At 37.8% G+C, this 14,863-nt stretch overlaps 1 protein-coding gene across 2 annotated transcripts in view; it reads left to right on the forward strand.

Annotated features, from left to right (window-relative positions):
• Positions 1-14,863, forward strand: part of DNAAF9 (dynein axonemal assembly factor 9) — an 83,852-nt gene that overhangs the window by 37,214 nt on the left and 31,775 nt on the right. For both annotated transcript variants that reach the window (XR_012633522.1, XM_074904261.1), the window contains exons 15-22: positions 204-248; positions 717-762; positions 1,096-1,207; positions 2,092-2,162; positions 2,939-2,989; positions 3,813-3,900; positions 7,776-7,879; positions 11,294-11,440. Coding sequence is in view for 1 of the 2 variants with exons in the window: in XM_074904261.1 (XP_074760362.1) it covers positions 204-248; positions 717-762; positions 1,096-1,207; positions 2,092-2,162; positions 2,939-2,989; positions 3,813-3,900; positions 7,776-7,879; positions 11,294-11,440 (664 nt within the window). In the remaining variant the exon portion in view is untranslated. The remainder of the gene's footprint in view (positions 1-203; positions 249-716; positions 763-1,095; positions 1,208-2,091; positions 2,163-2,938; positions 2,990-3,812; positions 3,901-7,775; positions 7,880-11,293; positions 11,441-14,863) is intronic.

Below are 14,863 nucleotides of genomic sequence, written 5' to 3' on the forward strand. Positions count from 1 at the left end.
TGAACTTGCATAACTGCCAGATTCCAAGACTTCATAATGCATTCAGACTTTTAAAATCATCATCATTATTTCATTTTTCTTTTCCTGCTTTTGTTTTTTTTAAATCACTTGAGCAGATATTTTGCTTTAAATCTATGATTGTTTCCTTTTTACATGTAGAAGTATAAACCCCGTTTTTCACCAGTACAATTTCTGTTCTACAGCTCCAGAATTGCTTTTCAAATCCAGGCTGTGAATAATCATGGAAGGTTTGTATCACTGTCTTTACATTAATTAATAAAAAGAAGTGTATCTAATACACTACTAAGTTTATTTCTCTTGTCTTGGAACTTCTGAGAGAACACTGCCTTTGATTATTTCATACAAGATACGTTAAATGCTTCTGTGTACGTGACAGTTTTAATGATTTCATATCTGTAATTCTGTGGAATCTTAAAAACATTTTTAAAAAAATCTAAAAGAACTGGCCAGACCAATTTTATTAACTGTTAGTGAATAGAAACAGCATGAGACCATTAAGAGTTTCCTTTTAAAACTGTGCTTTTAACTTAGTTGATATCACAAGCTCGTGCTTTTCTAATTCCCATGCTGTCTAATTGACTGAAATGGTCTACACAAATAAAGGTTTATTTTAAAATTAAATAGCTTTTTTGGCTGCTATGAAGTCACTCAAAATGATCTAACCTTTAAATTTTTAATTACAATTGTTGTTCTAGAATTACTCCATTAGATAATGAGGATAGCCTGAGTTTGATTAAAACGGTAAGTAAGCTCTTCAGTATTCTGATTCTATTTTCTAATAAAATGTATAGCTAGAGGGCTGCTTTATCTGTGGGGCGTGCTGAGATTTTTATTTATGTGAAAACAAATGTAAGGGGAGAGATGAGATAGATTTCAGTTGCTGAAAGCGAGGTAAGATTGACTTTTAACATGAAGTCCGACAGTGGAATTTGGGATAAAACATTGAGTTACAATCTCAGACTTGCCACCACAAGACAGAAGCGTTGTTTTAGGAGGTTTAAAACATACAGATTTTGCTGCTTCCATTAAAATGTCTCAACTTCTGCTTTCTCTTTGTCCAACTGTTTGCTGTAGGCATCTATGATGGTATTTGACATTCCAGACTTGCTCACAGGAAGAGGATGCTTGGGATCTGTTGTCTTTTCAGAGTCCTTTCTAACATCACAGATACAAGTAAAAGAAAAAGGTAACTTTTAAATTCTAAGGCCAACGTTGTTGTTCTGTTAGCTTTGGTGTCATGGAAGAACAAAAGGGCTTCCAATGGATGTTATTACTATTACTGTTTTTAAGCTTTTGGGTTAATTAAGACCTAAATGTTTTAGTTTGCTAGTAATGAATACCTTAAGTGTCAAGTTACTTTAATCTCACTAAAAAGACTTTGGGTTTTATGACTGCCTTGTGATACAGCAGGGCTGAGGCATAAAAAAAATCAAGTGTAATAGTCCCCTTCCTAAATTTTCTTCAATCTTAGTGAGTGTTTTCTATTGTATGAGGAAATTCGGACAGCTCTGTTCCATCGCTTTCGTAACACACATTTTATACAATATGTTTTAATTTCAGTTGCTCTTTGGGAGAGATGAAACGAAACTCAAAAAGGATATGATTTTTAGAAAGCTTGTTTTTGGAACAGTCTTACATTTAAAATACAGGATACGGGGTAATTTCCATAACTTTAGAGAAGTGCATATTTTCCAGATTGTTTACATGTGACAAAGATAGATGGTTATTGAGGTTGTCTGAACAATATTTATGAACTCGTCTATCCAGACAGGCTGTGGGTTTTTAACCGTGGGAGTTGGAACACTTTTGGTGGGGAGGAGAGCAAAGGAAGAAGCCATGTACTAAGACCAGAATAAAAGCAGGGTTTCTTTGGCATTGTATAGCAGCTCTGTCTGTGCTACAGCACAAGAAGACTGGGAGCTAGTCTGCTGTGAAAGCTTCACTTAAACACTAATAAGTCCTTAAAATAATTTCCTGAAGAAATTTCAAGTCATAAAAGTAACTTATTGAACAGTCTGAAGTATAATGGATGGTATTACACTGCTTTGCTTTCCATTTACTTCCCTGCAGATGGCAGCATTAATTCAGAAACCAGCCACATAATACTGACTGCAGCTATCCCAAGATACACTTCTTGGCTGGTTAGTACACAAAAACTTATTTGAGTTTTTCCTATACATACAGATTCACCATGAAAACTTGTAAAAATATGGATGCATGAGGAAAAAGTATGGAACTTGGATATTGAAACAATATTAATATATTAATACTCTTCTGGTTTGTTTTTTTTTTTTAATTTGGACACGAAGTGAAAAAAATTAGTAAGTGAAAATGCTGATGGTTCCGTTCAAAACACGAGTTTTAAATTATTTAATTTTCACTGCTTCAGTTTTTAGCTGTGTAAAGGCCTGGCTGTTTTTCAAGTACAAAGCATGACTTTTGAAAATTCTGTCTGTGGTGGGGCACTTCAGACCAGTTGGACATCCACCCTGACAGAAAGAAAGGTCTGCTTCCAGACCTCTGATGTACTGCTCTGTGTTAGAGGTATAATTCTAATGAGTGTTAAGAATTTGGACAACGCTATGCCCTTTGGCAATCCATACTTCTTAAACACTTTAACGATAATAAACAGTAAGACTGAATGGGATACACTAGTTTGTGTCTATACAATACTATTTTAGTCTATAAAACAAATTAATGGGGAGTATACCCTTGAACGTGTTTCAGGGAACTCTTTCAGTCCCATGGTAACACAGTATTGAAGGGCACAAAGCTGTCCTTGAAGTACTCTGCTCTCAGGACTTTATCTGTGATACCTGAGTTCTTTTTTGCCTTCTATCTTCTTTAATGATTTTTATTTAATGTTAGACTTGCTTTATCTACTAACAATACAAATGGAAACTGTTTCTGGCTACAGGTTGAAGATAGTGATGTGAAACTGTCTGAAAAGGCACAGCATATATTGAAGGTAAAATTAAATGTTTTTGTTAAAAGTATAGAAGTCTCTAAAACCAGTATTCAAAAAAATCTTAACTGCTAGTAAAACTGGCTTTTATTATGTTTGTTACTCCTCTTCTATGAAAGACTTGCTTGTTCTACCCTGTCTCTTTCAAACTTTGACCTACAAAAAAACCTACATTGTGTGAAATAAAGAAAGCCTCAAACTTTTACGAAGAACAACAGGACCCAAGAGCAAAAAGAGTTCTAATAAAGCTACAATTTCATGGAAGTCTCACTATGTATTACCCATGGAGCTTATGTGTTTCAAAAAAACCCCCCAAAACTCAATGCCACTCTACATGCAACTTTCTTTTAACTTAATTAGCATGCTAAATGTCTAAAGGAAAACACTTCAAGCACTGTGAAAAAGAAAAGAATTTGGGATCTGGGAACATCTTAAACCACATGAGTTTCACATTTGTGGTTTAATTTGTGGTTACCAGAAATCTTCATTATAAATAGATTTATTTTCCTGTAATATACTTTTAGTTCAGTAGATTGACAATCTAAAACCAAAAAGCTATGCCTTGCGGTTGTGACAATAACTTGTAATTTAATAGCTGCTGGCAAAACCAAAATGGGGGAGAAGTGCTTTAAAAATTTATACCCTTGTCATGCTGTCTTTCACTAGTTCTTCTGTATAAATGCAGTTTAAAATTCTTCAAAGTTCTGACAGATACTGTTAAAAAAAAAAAATCTATTGTCTTGAAGCAAAAGCATGAGAAAATAGCCTTGCCTGGATTACAGTCCTTGATCCAGTCTGTGATCTACTGTTTGTTTTTCCTGTTTAGGAAGACAAATCTTTTCTGGGCACTTTACTCACTGGAGGCGATGGAGCGTATATTTATTCTAGCAGTCCACAGGCCATGCCTACAGAAGGTGAGATGTGGTTTGTTTTTTTTTTTCATTTGCTTATAGATTTGGTCCACTTCTTGGGGGGTTTTTTGTTTGGTTTTTAAACATGAGATGCACGGTTTCTGGGGTTTACACATTTGGTGAGCCTACCTATACTGTTACCTGAAGCTTTCTTTCCATTTGCCTTTACAACTCTATCTTCTTAAACTCCATGCCTTTGTTTTGTTTTTTTTGTCCCCAACCTCTGCTGGAAACTCCTGGTCCTAGAAGAATGATTCCTACCAGAGCCATAAGCTTGCTTTTGAGGCACGCGGGACTCATATTGACAGTGAGGCTTTGCAGACCCGGGAGGTGGCTTTTTTTCCTTAGTTAACGTTCAAAAGCTGCTTCTGTCCTTTAAGAGATGATGTGCCATACGTCTTCTGCCTTTTCTGTATCTCTATGAACATTAGGTTGGAAAGATTGGGCATTACGGTAGTGACAGGATGCAATGGGCTTCCAGCTCAAGAACTGAAGGCAAATATGCACCTTTTGGGTGATGTGATGTGCTTCCTTTGATGTAGGAGGGGATTGGAATGGTTTGCTTCTAAATTTATTTACAGCCTTGTGTTCTTTGCGCCTACTGAAGCCTCCTCCTGGAGTTGACATGCCGTTCCAGTTTTTTTCCATTGTCATTTTCACTCAGGAACTTCAATGCTCTTTATTTTAGCATGGATACTCACTGTATTACAGAAAGGTGCTCGATCTTTTCAGATTCAGTCAAATTACTGATTTCTGACATGAGATTACGAGCAGTAATCTTAGATCATTCCTCCTCGTTTTCCTTCAAGAACTTAAGTAATGTGAATATCCCATTAAAACAACAAAGAGCACCTGGGAGGACTGTTGGGAGGGGTTTCCCTCACTCCACAGCCATGCGTTAACATGCCTTCATTTGCCTCGGACTGATAGATACTTCTTAAGGCATAACATTTTTATATTCCACTGTACAGAGAAGGCACTGTTGTCACAGTACTGCTGTGCAACAGAGGATATCTAATATCTGACATCCAAGTGCTTAGAATAAGATGAGGATCTTTAGAGGAAAATCTTTAGCTCTTTTGTTCTTGAGTTATGCAATCTAGTGTTGAGGATTAAGAATGATGTAGGCAGCAGTTAAACAGCAGTCATCGCATCACGGAATTTGCTTTTGCTCTAACTGAACAGATTTTAAAGAAAGAAGGTAAATGCAGAAAAACATATTTCACTTATTTCGCAGTACAGTGCTGTGGGCACATGTTAACTCAGTAAATAACTAGAGAATGGTAAATTTTAACTTTTTTTTTTTTTTTTTTTTGGCTTTGTGAAAACTGGCTCTGCGTGCCCCAATGGAGCAATTTACTTTTTCCCTTTTTTGGGGAGATTTGTGAAGTTCAATGTTTTGATAACTCTCGGGATGGAGAGTTGTAAGTAGGTGGTATAAGGACTATTATGTAACACGTCAACGAGCGAGATATTTTCTTAGGTGTCAAGTGAAAATGAACTTGATCTCGTTCCCGCTCATGTACACTGCGAGACAGTTTGCTGTGCTCTAATTTGGGCTCTACCGAGGTTGCTGCTCTGTTGTGTGGCAAGACTAGGTGCAAAAGGTGCTGCCAGGCACTCATCTTCTTCTCTGTCACTTGTGTCTTACCGTAATAAGGTATGCATTTATGACTAAAATGCATCAAAAAACATCAGAAAACTGTTAAACCTTTCCGTTTGTCTGCTAATGCATCTGCTGTGTTATGGATTTTTGTAGGATGAACTGAGTCAATCAGTCTTGCCAATTAAACTCTCTTCTGTGATTAATCACTCGTGGAAAATATACAAGTAGTATGTAAAGTTGTTTGTGATGTAATTCACTGATTTCCACATTAAAAGAAGCCGTTTTAGTTTGGATTAATTAATATTCTTTTTGGCTTTCTTTTCTGTTACAAAAGAACATCTTTGATATCCTTTCCCCATTAACCCATTCTCTGTGAAGTGTGATATTCTGAGAGATTTGACAGAAATGTACTTCAAGAATGGTATTTTCTGTTTTTCTCCCTCAACCACTCAACAGAAGGCACATACCTGTGCCGTGGCTTGGATTTTGTGAGCGCTGGAAGCATCAGCAATGAATATTTTGCACGTAAACTCTTTAACCTATAACGATGTATCAGTCTCCATTCTACTTGCTCTGAATTTGGACTTTGAATTTGTGATTGTAGTGTTTCCCAGTTTAACAGTTGCTGTCTCTCCAGTGCAATTTTTGTGTTAACTAGAAGCTTGTCTTAAACAGGTACGTTCAGAGTTAGCAGAGCCTGTATGGTTTTTAAGTAACTGTTGAAATTGTGTATCTAGCTGTGGTGATTTGATTTCATATCAAGCTCTTTTTTTATTAAAACGAAGCCTTAACACTGAATGGTTTTGAAGTTGTCATTTCAAAGAGGAAAATGTCTTGGTTTCTTCATTATTTCTTCCAAGCACTGATAGATTGGGTTAGATGTGCAGTCAGTTTGGCTGTATGTTTTAGTTATTTTGCTGCTCGGCTTTGCATTTTTTGAAACAGAACTCTTGAGTAATGCCAGGGTGTTTTTTTTTTCCTTTTTATCTTTTTATTTTTTTTTGTTTCCTTTAAGAAAATATTTACCCTTTCTCTTTTGCTGACTCACATGCTTCCCTGTATGGGATGTGATCCCACTTTTAATGCGTGGTCCAGCTGGCAGCCCCTGCTCAGTCATTTGTTCATGGCTTTCTCATGACTGTTGGAAATTAAAAAAACCTTTTTGCTGATGTCAGTTACTAAGCGCTTCGGTGGAATTTTGTTTTTATCCAATATACCATCTAGCCTTGCTGTTTTTCATTTTCCAGCTGCTTTCCCTGGTCGTGCAGGTTTGTTAAGACCCAAAGTGTCTGTAAGATGGCAAGAAAAATAGGGATAGAATGAACGCCATGACTCTCTTGGCTGTCACTAGACTGTTAGCTTCCAGGGAAATTGCTAGCACAGTAACAGTTGTCTCTAGGTGCAAAAGAAAATGCAAGTCTTCAGGTAAAGGGCTTTTCTGTTTTAAACTTTGTCTTGGTCAGGAAGCAGAAAAAACCCTCTGTTCTTTTATATATAGATATATATTTTTTTTACTATCTGCATGGTATGTGTTAGTATATTGATATTTTGCTGAAAATCTGAACAACTTGTTAGGTTGTTTAAATTTCCAGTTGTTTTGGAGGTAAGCTTTTTTATAAGTTCTTGTTTTGTCAGTTTTACATTTCTGGAAGTTTGCAATTCAACATGATGGAGATATTTTTGCCTTTAAAGGAAAAAAAAAAAAAGCTACAGAATATTTATGATAAGGGGGCTCCAGGGAATAAGATTAAGTCAAATGCGATTATAGTCGTGATTCCTGCCCTTGAGAGAGACCCAGGCTCTGAATGTTGTCTAGATACCATCCCAAATCTTTACTCAAATGTACGGCATGTTCAATATAACAAAATTCTGCAGGAACATCGAGCTGTTTCACAGAATCCTAGAATCACTCAGGTTGGAAAAGCCCCTCAGGATCACCGAGTCCAACCCTCAGCCCGACTCTGCAAAGTTCTCCCCTACCCCACATCCCCCACAGCTCATCCCAACGGCCCTGAAACCCCCCCAGGGATGGGGACTCCCCCCTCCCTGGGCAGCCTCTTCCACTCTCGGACCACTCTTGCTGGGAAACATTTTCTCCTCCTGCCCAGCCTGAGCCTCCCCTGGGGCAGTTTCCAGCCGTTCCCTCTTGTCCTGTCCCTGATCCTCTGGGAGCAGAGCCCAGCCCCAGCCTCTCTGCAATGTCCTTTCGTTTGTCACATGATGCTCAAATATTCATATATCCCTAATAGAATTTTCTTCTTTCGAATTCTAGGCAAATTGTACTTCTTCTCAGATGGCATTCTCTTTTCTGATCCCCACCATGGCAGCATTTCCATTTCAAAGAACCATATGAGTTCCATTTCTCTCTATGATGGGGTGAGTACTTGGTTTGTTCCTGCTGTCATAAACTTTTTTCCCAATTTTTAACAATACTTCTATAGGGTACTAGTACAAAATTTTTCTTTCAGTTGCAGTTTTACAAGTGTGTGCGTAAAAGCTGTAATAACTGATGCTAATCTCTATGCTTTCGGTATCGGTTAGCTTAACCAATTACTGATGAGCTAAACTATAAGGAGGAGAGAATTTTGTATTAGACTGAGTTATCAATGCGGTCTTTAATAGTGTGGAAAATTGCTTTTTATTAAAAGAAAAATTGCAGAACATAGCATTCATAAAACATCTAGCAGTCTTAAGTGACGGACAGAGAAAAGTTGAAGGCATTGTGAAGTCATATTGGTGTATTGGAGGGTGGAGTGCTGCTTTCTATCCAAAATATATTTAACTTCCAGTCAAATGTTCATGGCAGTGTACTGCTTATCTCTGGAGAGGTCACGAGCAGTGTCTGCCTACTGTCGCGGGGTGTTGTGTAACTGACAGGGTGAAGGGGATGACCGGTTCGTGTTTCCCAAGCTGAGAAATGAGAAAGAAAGGCCTGTTGCATGTAATTACACATATTCTGAGTAATTACAATAAAAGACACAGTGTCAGGCGTAGACTTTTGCCATTCCTGTGATCAATTTGTATCACTTCACTTGCCCAACTTCCCACACTAATAGTTTGGTCTTCTGCCTTAGTAGGAATTAAGAGTTAGTTTAATGATGGCAACTCAGCTTTTTTTTTTTTTTTTTTTTTTCCCCTCTTTAAGGCAGGCATGCTGGGTTAACTATCACTTTTTCAGAATGGAAAAGAGATTATTTTGGTTGTTTATTGTTTCCTAAGTACTGGAAAAAAAGAAAAAAATCTGTTTCCTTTAGTTTCTATTTTCTTCAGGTACAGTATTACACATTTGTTTGGTGACCTCCAGAAAGCATTGTGTTGCTATGATTTCATCATATAATGGAGGAAACCAGTAAAATACAATAAAAGTGTGTGATTCAATTGAGATGAAAACACAACAGTGAAGAGAATCTTACCTTAGCTGCCTTTTCTTCTATATCATATTGATTGCCCTTTGGTAGTTTCAGAAGTTATTTTAACGCTGACCTTCCTTCTATTGTTTGAGTCAAGACACTCACTTTCATGAAAGCAGCTATTTATGGGACCTGGCTGTCATTCTTGAACTGATGCCAGATTTTTTTGTGTAAAGCTAAACCTTGACAGAGAGCATTTTATTGTTCAACTGACTTGGCATAATACAAGGGTGGAGAGCTTAAAACGTTAAGAAGTGACAGAAGAAGGGTAATTGTTAGTACGCTTTTTCTGAAAGTTATTGCAACAACGCTTTGATGGAAAAGAAAAGATAATTTAATGCTAGGATTAAAGTAAAAGACACAAATAATCTAAGTGATGCAAAGTACAGTTACTTATCAGCTCTATCACCACACCTGCTAGATGCTTCTCTTTTTGACTTGAAAGCATCTGCACTTCTGCCTCCAGCACGTGCTGAGAAGCCGGACACCTGCCTGCCACCTAAGCTCCTGAAGTCCTTGAGGCTCACAAACATCAAGTACATGGAGGACAGGGTAGATTCCTCACAAAACTGTACCATGAAGGTCTAAAGCAGAAACCATCCCAGTCTTAGCAGAGTCCTCCATCTCATAAGGCAGCACTATTTTGGCTTACTACCAGCCATCCTGGGAGTAAAAGGAAAACCAACCAGCTACTCAGTCACCCAGTCTCCAGAATTTCTTCTGTAGCTGTTCAGTGTCTCAGTAAACTGTATCATCTTTTCATTTTCTGTATAGAAGTCTTTACTGTATAAAGCTTAAGATAACTGTGTGCTTGGTTTTAAGGTTTTATTTAAGACCAAGTCTTTTAGCTTATAAGTACCTGAATCCAGCATTTATTTTGGCCATTAATCAATCGAACAAATATTACTAAGTAATACTTTACTCTCACAACATTAACATCTTGTAAAACTTTGAACTGCATTCATTTAACCTAATGTCTGTGGGGATTATTGCATCTTTTTTCCAATTGTGGAACCCTAAACATTTTCCAGGAGGAGGAGCGTGTTTTGCTGGACACTTCACATGCAGATTGCAGCATGTATGAGTTGGCCTTGTAGTTGCTTCTCATGAAATCTGTAAGCTATCCTGTAGTAATCAGGATTGTGGACCATGTTCCAAAAATCATTTTCTCTTAAGAGAAATTGTTCTCTTTTAGGAGAACGTTTTTGTATGTTCTTCAGTAACCTCAATGACTTTGAGAGGATTACTTTTATAATTAATCCCTCAGTCGGCAAAGGACAGGGATTCTGCTTGCAAATGTCTCTGAATTGATACTGAATTGATACTGATTCTTAAATAAGTTTCCCCAACTTGAGGTTTTTCTTGAAAATAGTAGAGTTCTTTGCCTACTTCTCCTGTTGAAAGGGAGATAGTGTTCAAATCAGAAATTTAGTGTTATCCAAGTAATGGAATCCTCATTTTCCGGGGATGTTTCACATTGCTGAATTGTACTGTTTTACTAATACTTTGGTGTGAGGAGAGTTAGAAGTCAACGCTTGAGCATAAAAACTCTTCAGCATCTGGCCAAGTTGTACGTAAATAATGAAATAATAATAAATGTATGTAATAATGAAATCCAGAAAACAAAGGGTGAGTGGTGTTTTATTAGAACAAGAATTGGACAACCTGAGTTCAGTGTTACTGAGGGAGACCAATGTTGAGCTTCCTGTTGGTGAAGACATAATTCAGGTGAAGAAGTGATAGATTTAGTAGAACTTGTGCTCATTGAAGAATCCGAGAGAAACGGGACACTTCCAGCATGCGAGTGACCTGCACTTTAAATCACAGGCCTGATAGTTCTATCTAATTGCAACGTGGTTCCTTTCAGGTCAAAAACTCAAGAGTGTGGTATAAAAATAAAAAGTTTGCAATAGCACCATGCTATCCTTCTAATCTTTTTAGCTGACATTGAATTCATTCTTCCAGGGTATCTGTGTCAGAGGGGATCTGTGGGTATAGATGAAGGTGACTTTGTCATGAAGCTTTAGCACAGGAAGGGGCTAAAGGTCTAGTTTTTCGTGTAGGGAAAAGAGTAGATACTGAATTGCAAGCTTTCCTTTTCAAGACAAGACAGGGCTTAGGTGATTAGAACAATCTCAGATGCTTTCTTTAAAGCTTGACACCTCTAATAGCTGCAGAGTAGAAACTGAGGAGTATCGTGAGTGGCTCCAGTTGATCCTTCTGCTCCATACCTGCACTGTGCAAGCTAATGAACATTCAGATCTTCATGCCTGCCTAGCTACGACTAGTAGTTCTCTTGTGGTCTCTGCTATTTAATGTATTAAGCCTTTTTTCACTTTCAATAACTGTTAATTATTTGTCCGGTTTCTTCCTTTTCTAGGATTCAACCAGTATTGTTGCTGCTCTCTTCATAGACGTCAAAAGTTCCTTGCTTGCTCATCTACCAATTGAATTCCATACCCAAGACAACTTTTTGATGATTGCACTTTTCCCCAAAACAAAGATTTATAAAGCTTTTTATTCACAGGTAAAGTAAAAAAAAATAAAAATAAATAATGTTTGGGTGAGGGGGAAAAGCACACAGTTAATCTTTGTGTTTCAGATGAGAGGCAAGGATGAATTTGTGGATGTCTGTCTTAATAAAATTTGGAAAGAAGGGGTTTATTTCTCGAGTTAGTTGAGCCACTAAAGCTTGTCATCTGGTAAATAAATGCAGGAAGGGCTAAAGTTCAAGGTCTTTCTTGCATCAGTCTTCACAAGCGAAACCTTTTCCTATGTCTCAGTGAACAAGCACCGTTTGGAAAGGAGAAGGGGCAGTTAATACTGAGGGAGCATCACGTTAGGAAGAATGTTGAAAGCCTGTTCTACAAAGCTGGATGGGATTCACAGAGGGTATTGAGAGAGGTGGCTGATGTGATTTTTTTGAGGCTGCTTATCTTTTATATAAAATTGGTGGTTGCAGGAGGAAGGACTGTTACAGATAGCTCTGTCAGTAGTGGCAGGTAACATAACAAGGAGCAGTAACGACGGATTGCAGCTTTGAGGATTCAGACTGAACGTTAGGAGGAGGTTGGTGCAGTGACTGGAGCAGGACACCCAGAGAGTGAATCTCCACTTGGAAGATTTTTGAAAACTTGGCTGCCTAAAGTCATGGCTGAGCTGATCTTCATGCCAGCAATAGCCCTGCTTTGAGCAGGAGATGGGTCTGGAGACCTCCAGAAGCTCTCTTCCAACCAGAAACTCTGATTCTCTGGGTCATCTGTGGCATCTGCCTCACAAACTCAAAATTCTTGTGGGCTGCCCTGCCATGTCGCCCTTCCCAGGAGAATTATTGCTCCTGATCTTAGGAACTTGCATGTGTGAGAAACTTTAACTTGTGCATGCATTTCTAGTGATTGTGTTGCTCGTTAAGTTTAATGCTCACCATGTGCTTTCAGTTTGTCTTCTGAAGCCAGTGAGTGCTCTAAAAGCTTGTTTTCTAGTAGTTGCATTTTAAATGTAGCACTGGTGTATAATTGGCTACAGCAATTGTATGTAGTGGCAGAGGTTCTATTGTGTTTTTTTTGTGGTTAGACACATTTGGATCACGATCCTTAGGGAAGTTTTGTTAAAGTCTTTAAGTGTCCCATATGGCGTTGTATTATTCTCTGAGTAGATTGGCTTCATGCATTGTAATGCAGAGGCTTTTAATAAACAAAACTTTATAACAATAGCACTTTTGAGGAAATGAGCCTGGAGATTTTAGGACTTCACAAGGGTTTTAGTGTGTGATCATAACACTGGACTGGAAAAGACCACCTAGCTCAGTGAGTAGTCCCCACTGGTAATATTAATGTTACCATAAAATTGCTCCTTCTTTTAGCTTAAGTCTTTAGATTCTTCCCACTGTTCTGCTATTTGAGTGGTTGGGATTATTTTGTTCGGGTTTGCATTTTCAGCCTATTTTATTAGGTCTCCTTTTATATCTGTTCGTTTTTTTTCTTTTGCTCTACCAGCGGACGTCCTTGAGGTATTCAGAAATTTCAGACCTGTTCTTTCTGGCTTGTCTAGCCTAATAAAATAAAACCAGATCCTTTTTAATCTATCTTTATAAAAAGTTCTCTTCTGATCATTGCAATACTTTTCTTTTGATCTGTTTTTTGGCTGTAGATATCCAAACTGTGTGTAGTATCGGAGATGAGGGTGTTTGGTTATTGTACAGAGGCAGTAATAGTTCTCTCTTGTGAGAATATTCAGAGGTGCCCTCGGTTTGCCTTTGCTATCCATTTGAATTAATAAATCATGCTCATTTTTTGAAAAACTCCTTCAGGTTCATTCTCTTTTGCTACCCACTGATACTCCATCTGATTCCTGAAATGTTTCTGTGCTCATTCTTGCTTTCATACGTAACTTCCTCCTATTTTTCTTTCTGTTTCTTCTGTACTTACAGTTTTTCTGTTTTTCTATGAAGCATCTCAGTGCTGTGTAGACTGTCTCCCAACTTAGTTCCCTAAAATGCTGTCAATTCACTTCAATTTATGCCAAATTCATCACAAAGGGTGTCACGGAGCATTCCCTCAGCAACTCTGTTGATTAATTTCCCCAACCTTCTGCTTTTTTTTTTTTTTTTGTGCTATTTATTCCGGTCTTCCTTTGAGTTAGCTTTTTACTGTACAGCTCTACACTGAGGTTCATCTTCTGCAGTTTAAGTTTCTCATCTGGCACCGTAGCAGTTGCTTTGCTCGAGTTCAAGTAGATGAAACCTGTCTTTTGTCTTGAAGATGTTATCTCATGAATGGAAACTATTCATAAGATCAAGTGTACCTGACTGTGTAAGCCACGGAAATGTATTATTGTAGTTTGTTAGTATTTACCTTCAGGTATTTATTGATTTCCTCCAAAATTTTTTTCTACAAGTCTGCATGCCACTGAAGTTGTACAGACATAGTAGTCGTTCTGCGGACCTCTAGTTACAAAGATTGACTAAAATACACTAGTTTTACCCTTCTACAATCATATGACATAGCACCTCACTTATTGGACCTATGCTTTAATTATTCCAAGCCTCCCTGAAATGTGGCGATTGACCTTTCCTCCAGATCTCAGTGTATTAAATTCCGTGTAACTGAGACAGTTGCAAGATTTTGAGCACACGGGACTGGAATGTGGTTTGCAGGTCCTATGAAGACAGGACAGTACATTTCACATCCTCACTCGAATTGGTAGGGGAGGAAAGTTTGCTTACGCTTTGGGTTGTATTGATTTCCTCTGGGTTTTTTTTTATCTTCTCTAATGCTGTAGCAGCTCTTTTTTTAAACGTTCATTAAGTTTTACAAAAAGGACCGATTTATTTCCATTGAGTTCTGTCTCAGTCTGACCTGTGTTTTCACTTTATCCCTAGCCCTTCGACTGCTAAAGAACACAATTTTCTGTTGACCTATCCTTCTTTCCATCCTTTGTAGGCTTTTTCCTTAGTCTCTTATACATGTTTTGAAGTGGTTATTTGTTTGATTGCATGAATCCTTCTACATAAGCAATATTGTCTTTGTTAATATCAAAAGTTTATTTTATTTTGATGGTTTTTATCTCTGTACCCTTGTGTTTAGGATGCCGATTTGTTAATGGAAAGCAGTCTTCCCCCCCCTCCCCCGAGTTGTTTTGTCTTGCAGCAAATTATTGTGAAAAATGACAATGGCTGTTGCCTTTACTTATTAAAAGAAGGGAAATACCGAACACTTAAATGACTCTGTGATTCATCTGAATCTGATTTCTAGGTTCAGAGTGCCATTCATATTAATGTGACTTGGCTAGAGCAGTAGGATGCGAGCCAAAACACTGTTCCCTAGAGAAACAAAGGGCTCTCTTTTCTTCTGCAAAGGAAGAGAGTTTTTCTTAAATTTCTAGAAATGATTGCTGCAATCTTACCTCATGAAAATTACACTACTACTTCAAGGAGACTTATATTAATGCA

This window comes from Athene noctua, chromosome 4 (genome assembly GCF_965140245.1).
Source record: "Athene noctua chromosome 4, bAthNoc1.hap1.1, whole genome shotgun sequence".
In the NCBI taxonomy this organism is placed as follows: Eukaryota; Metazoa; Chordata; class Aves; order Strigiformes; family Strigidae; genus Athene; species Athene noctua.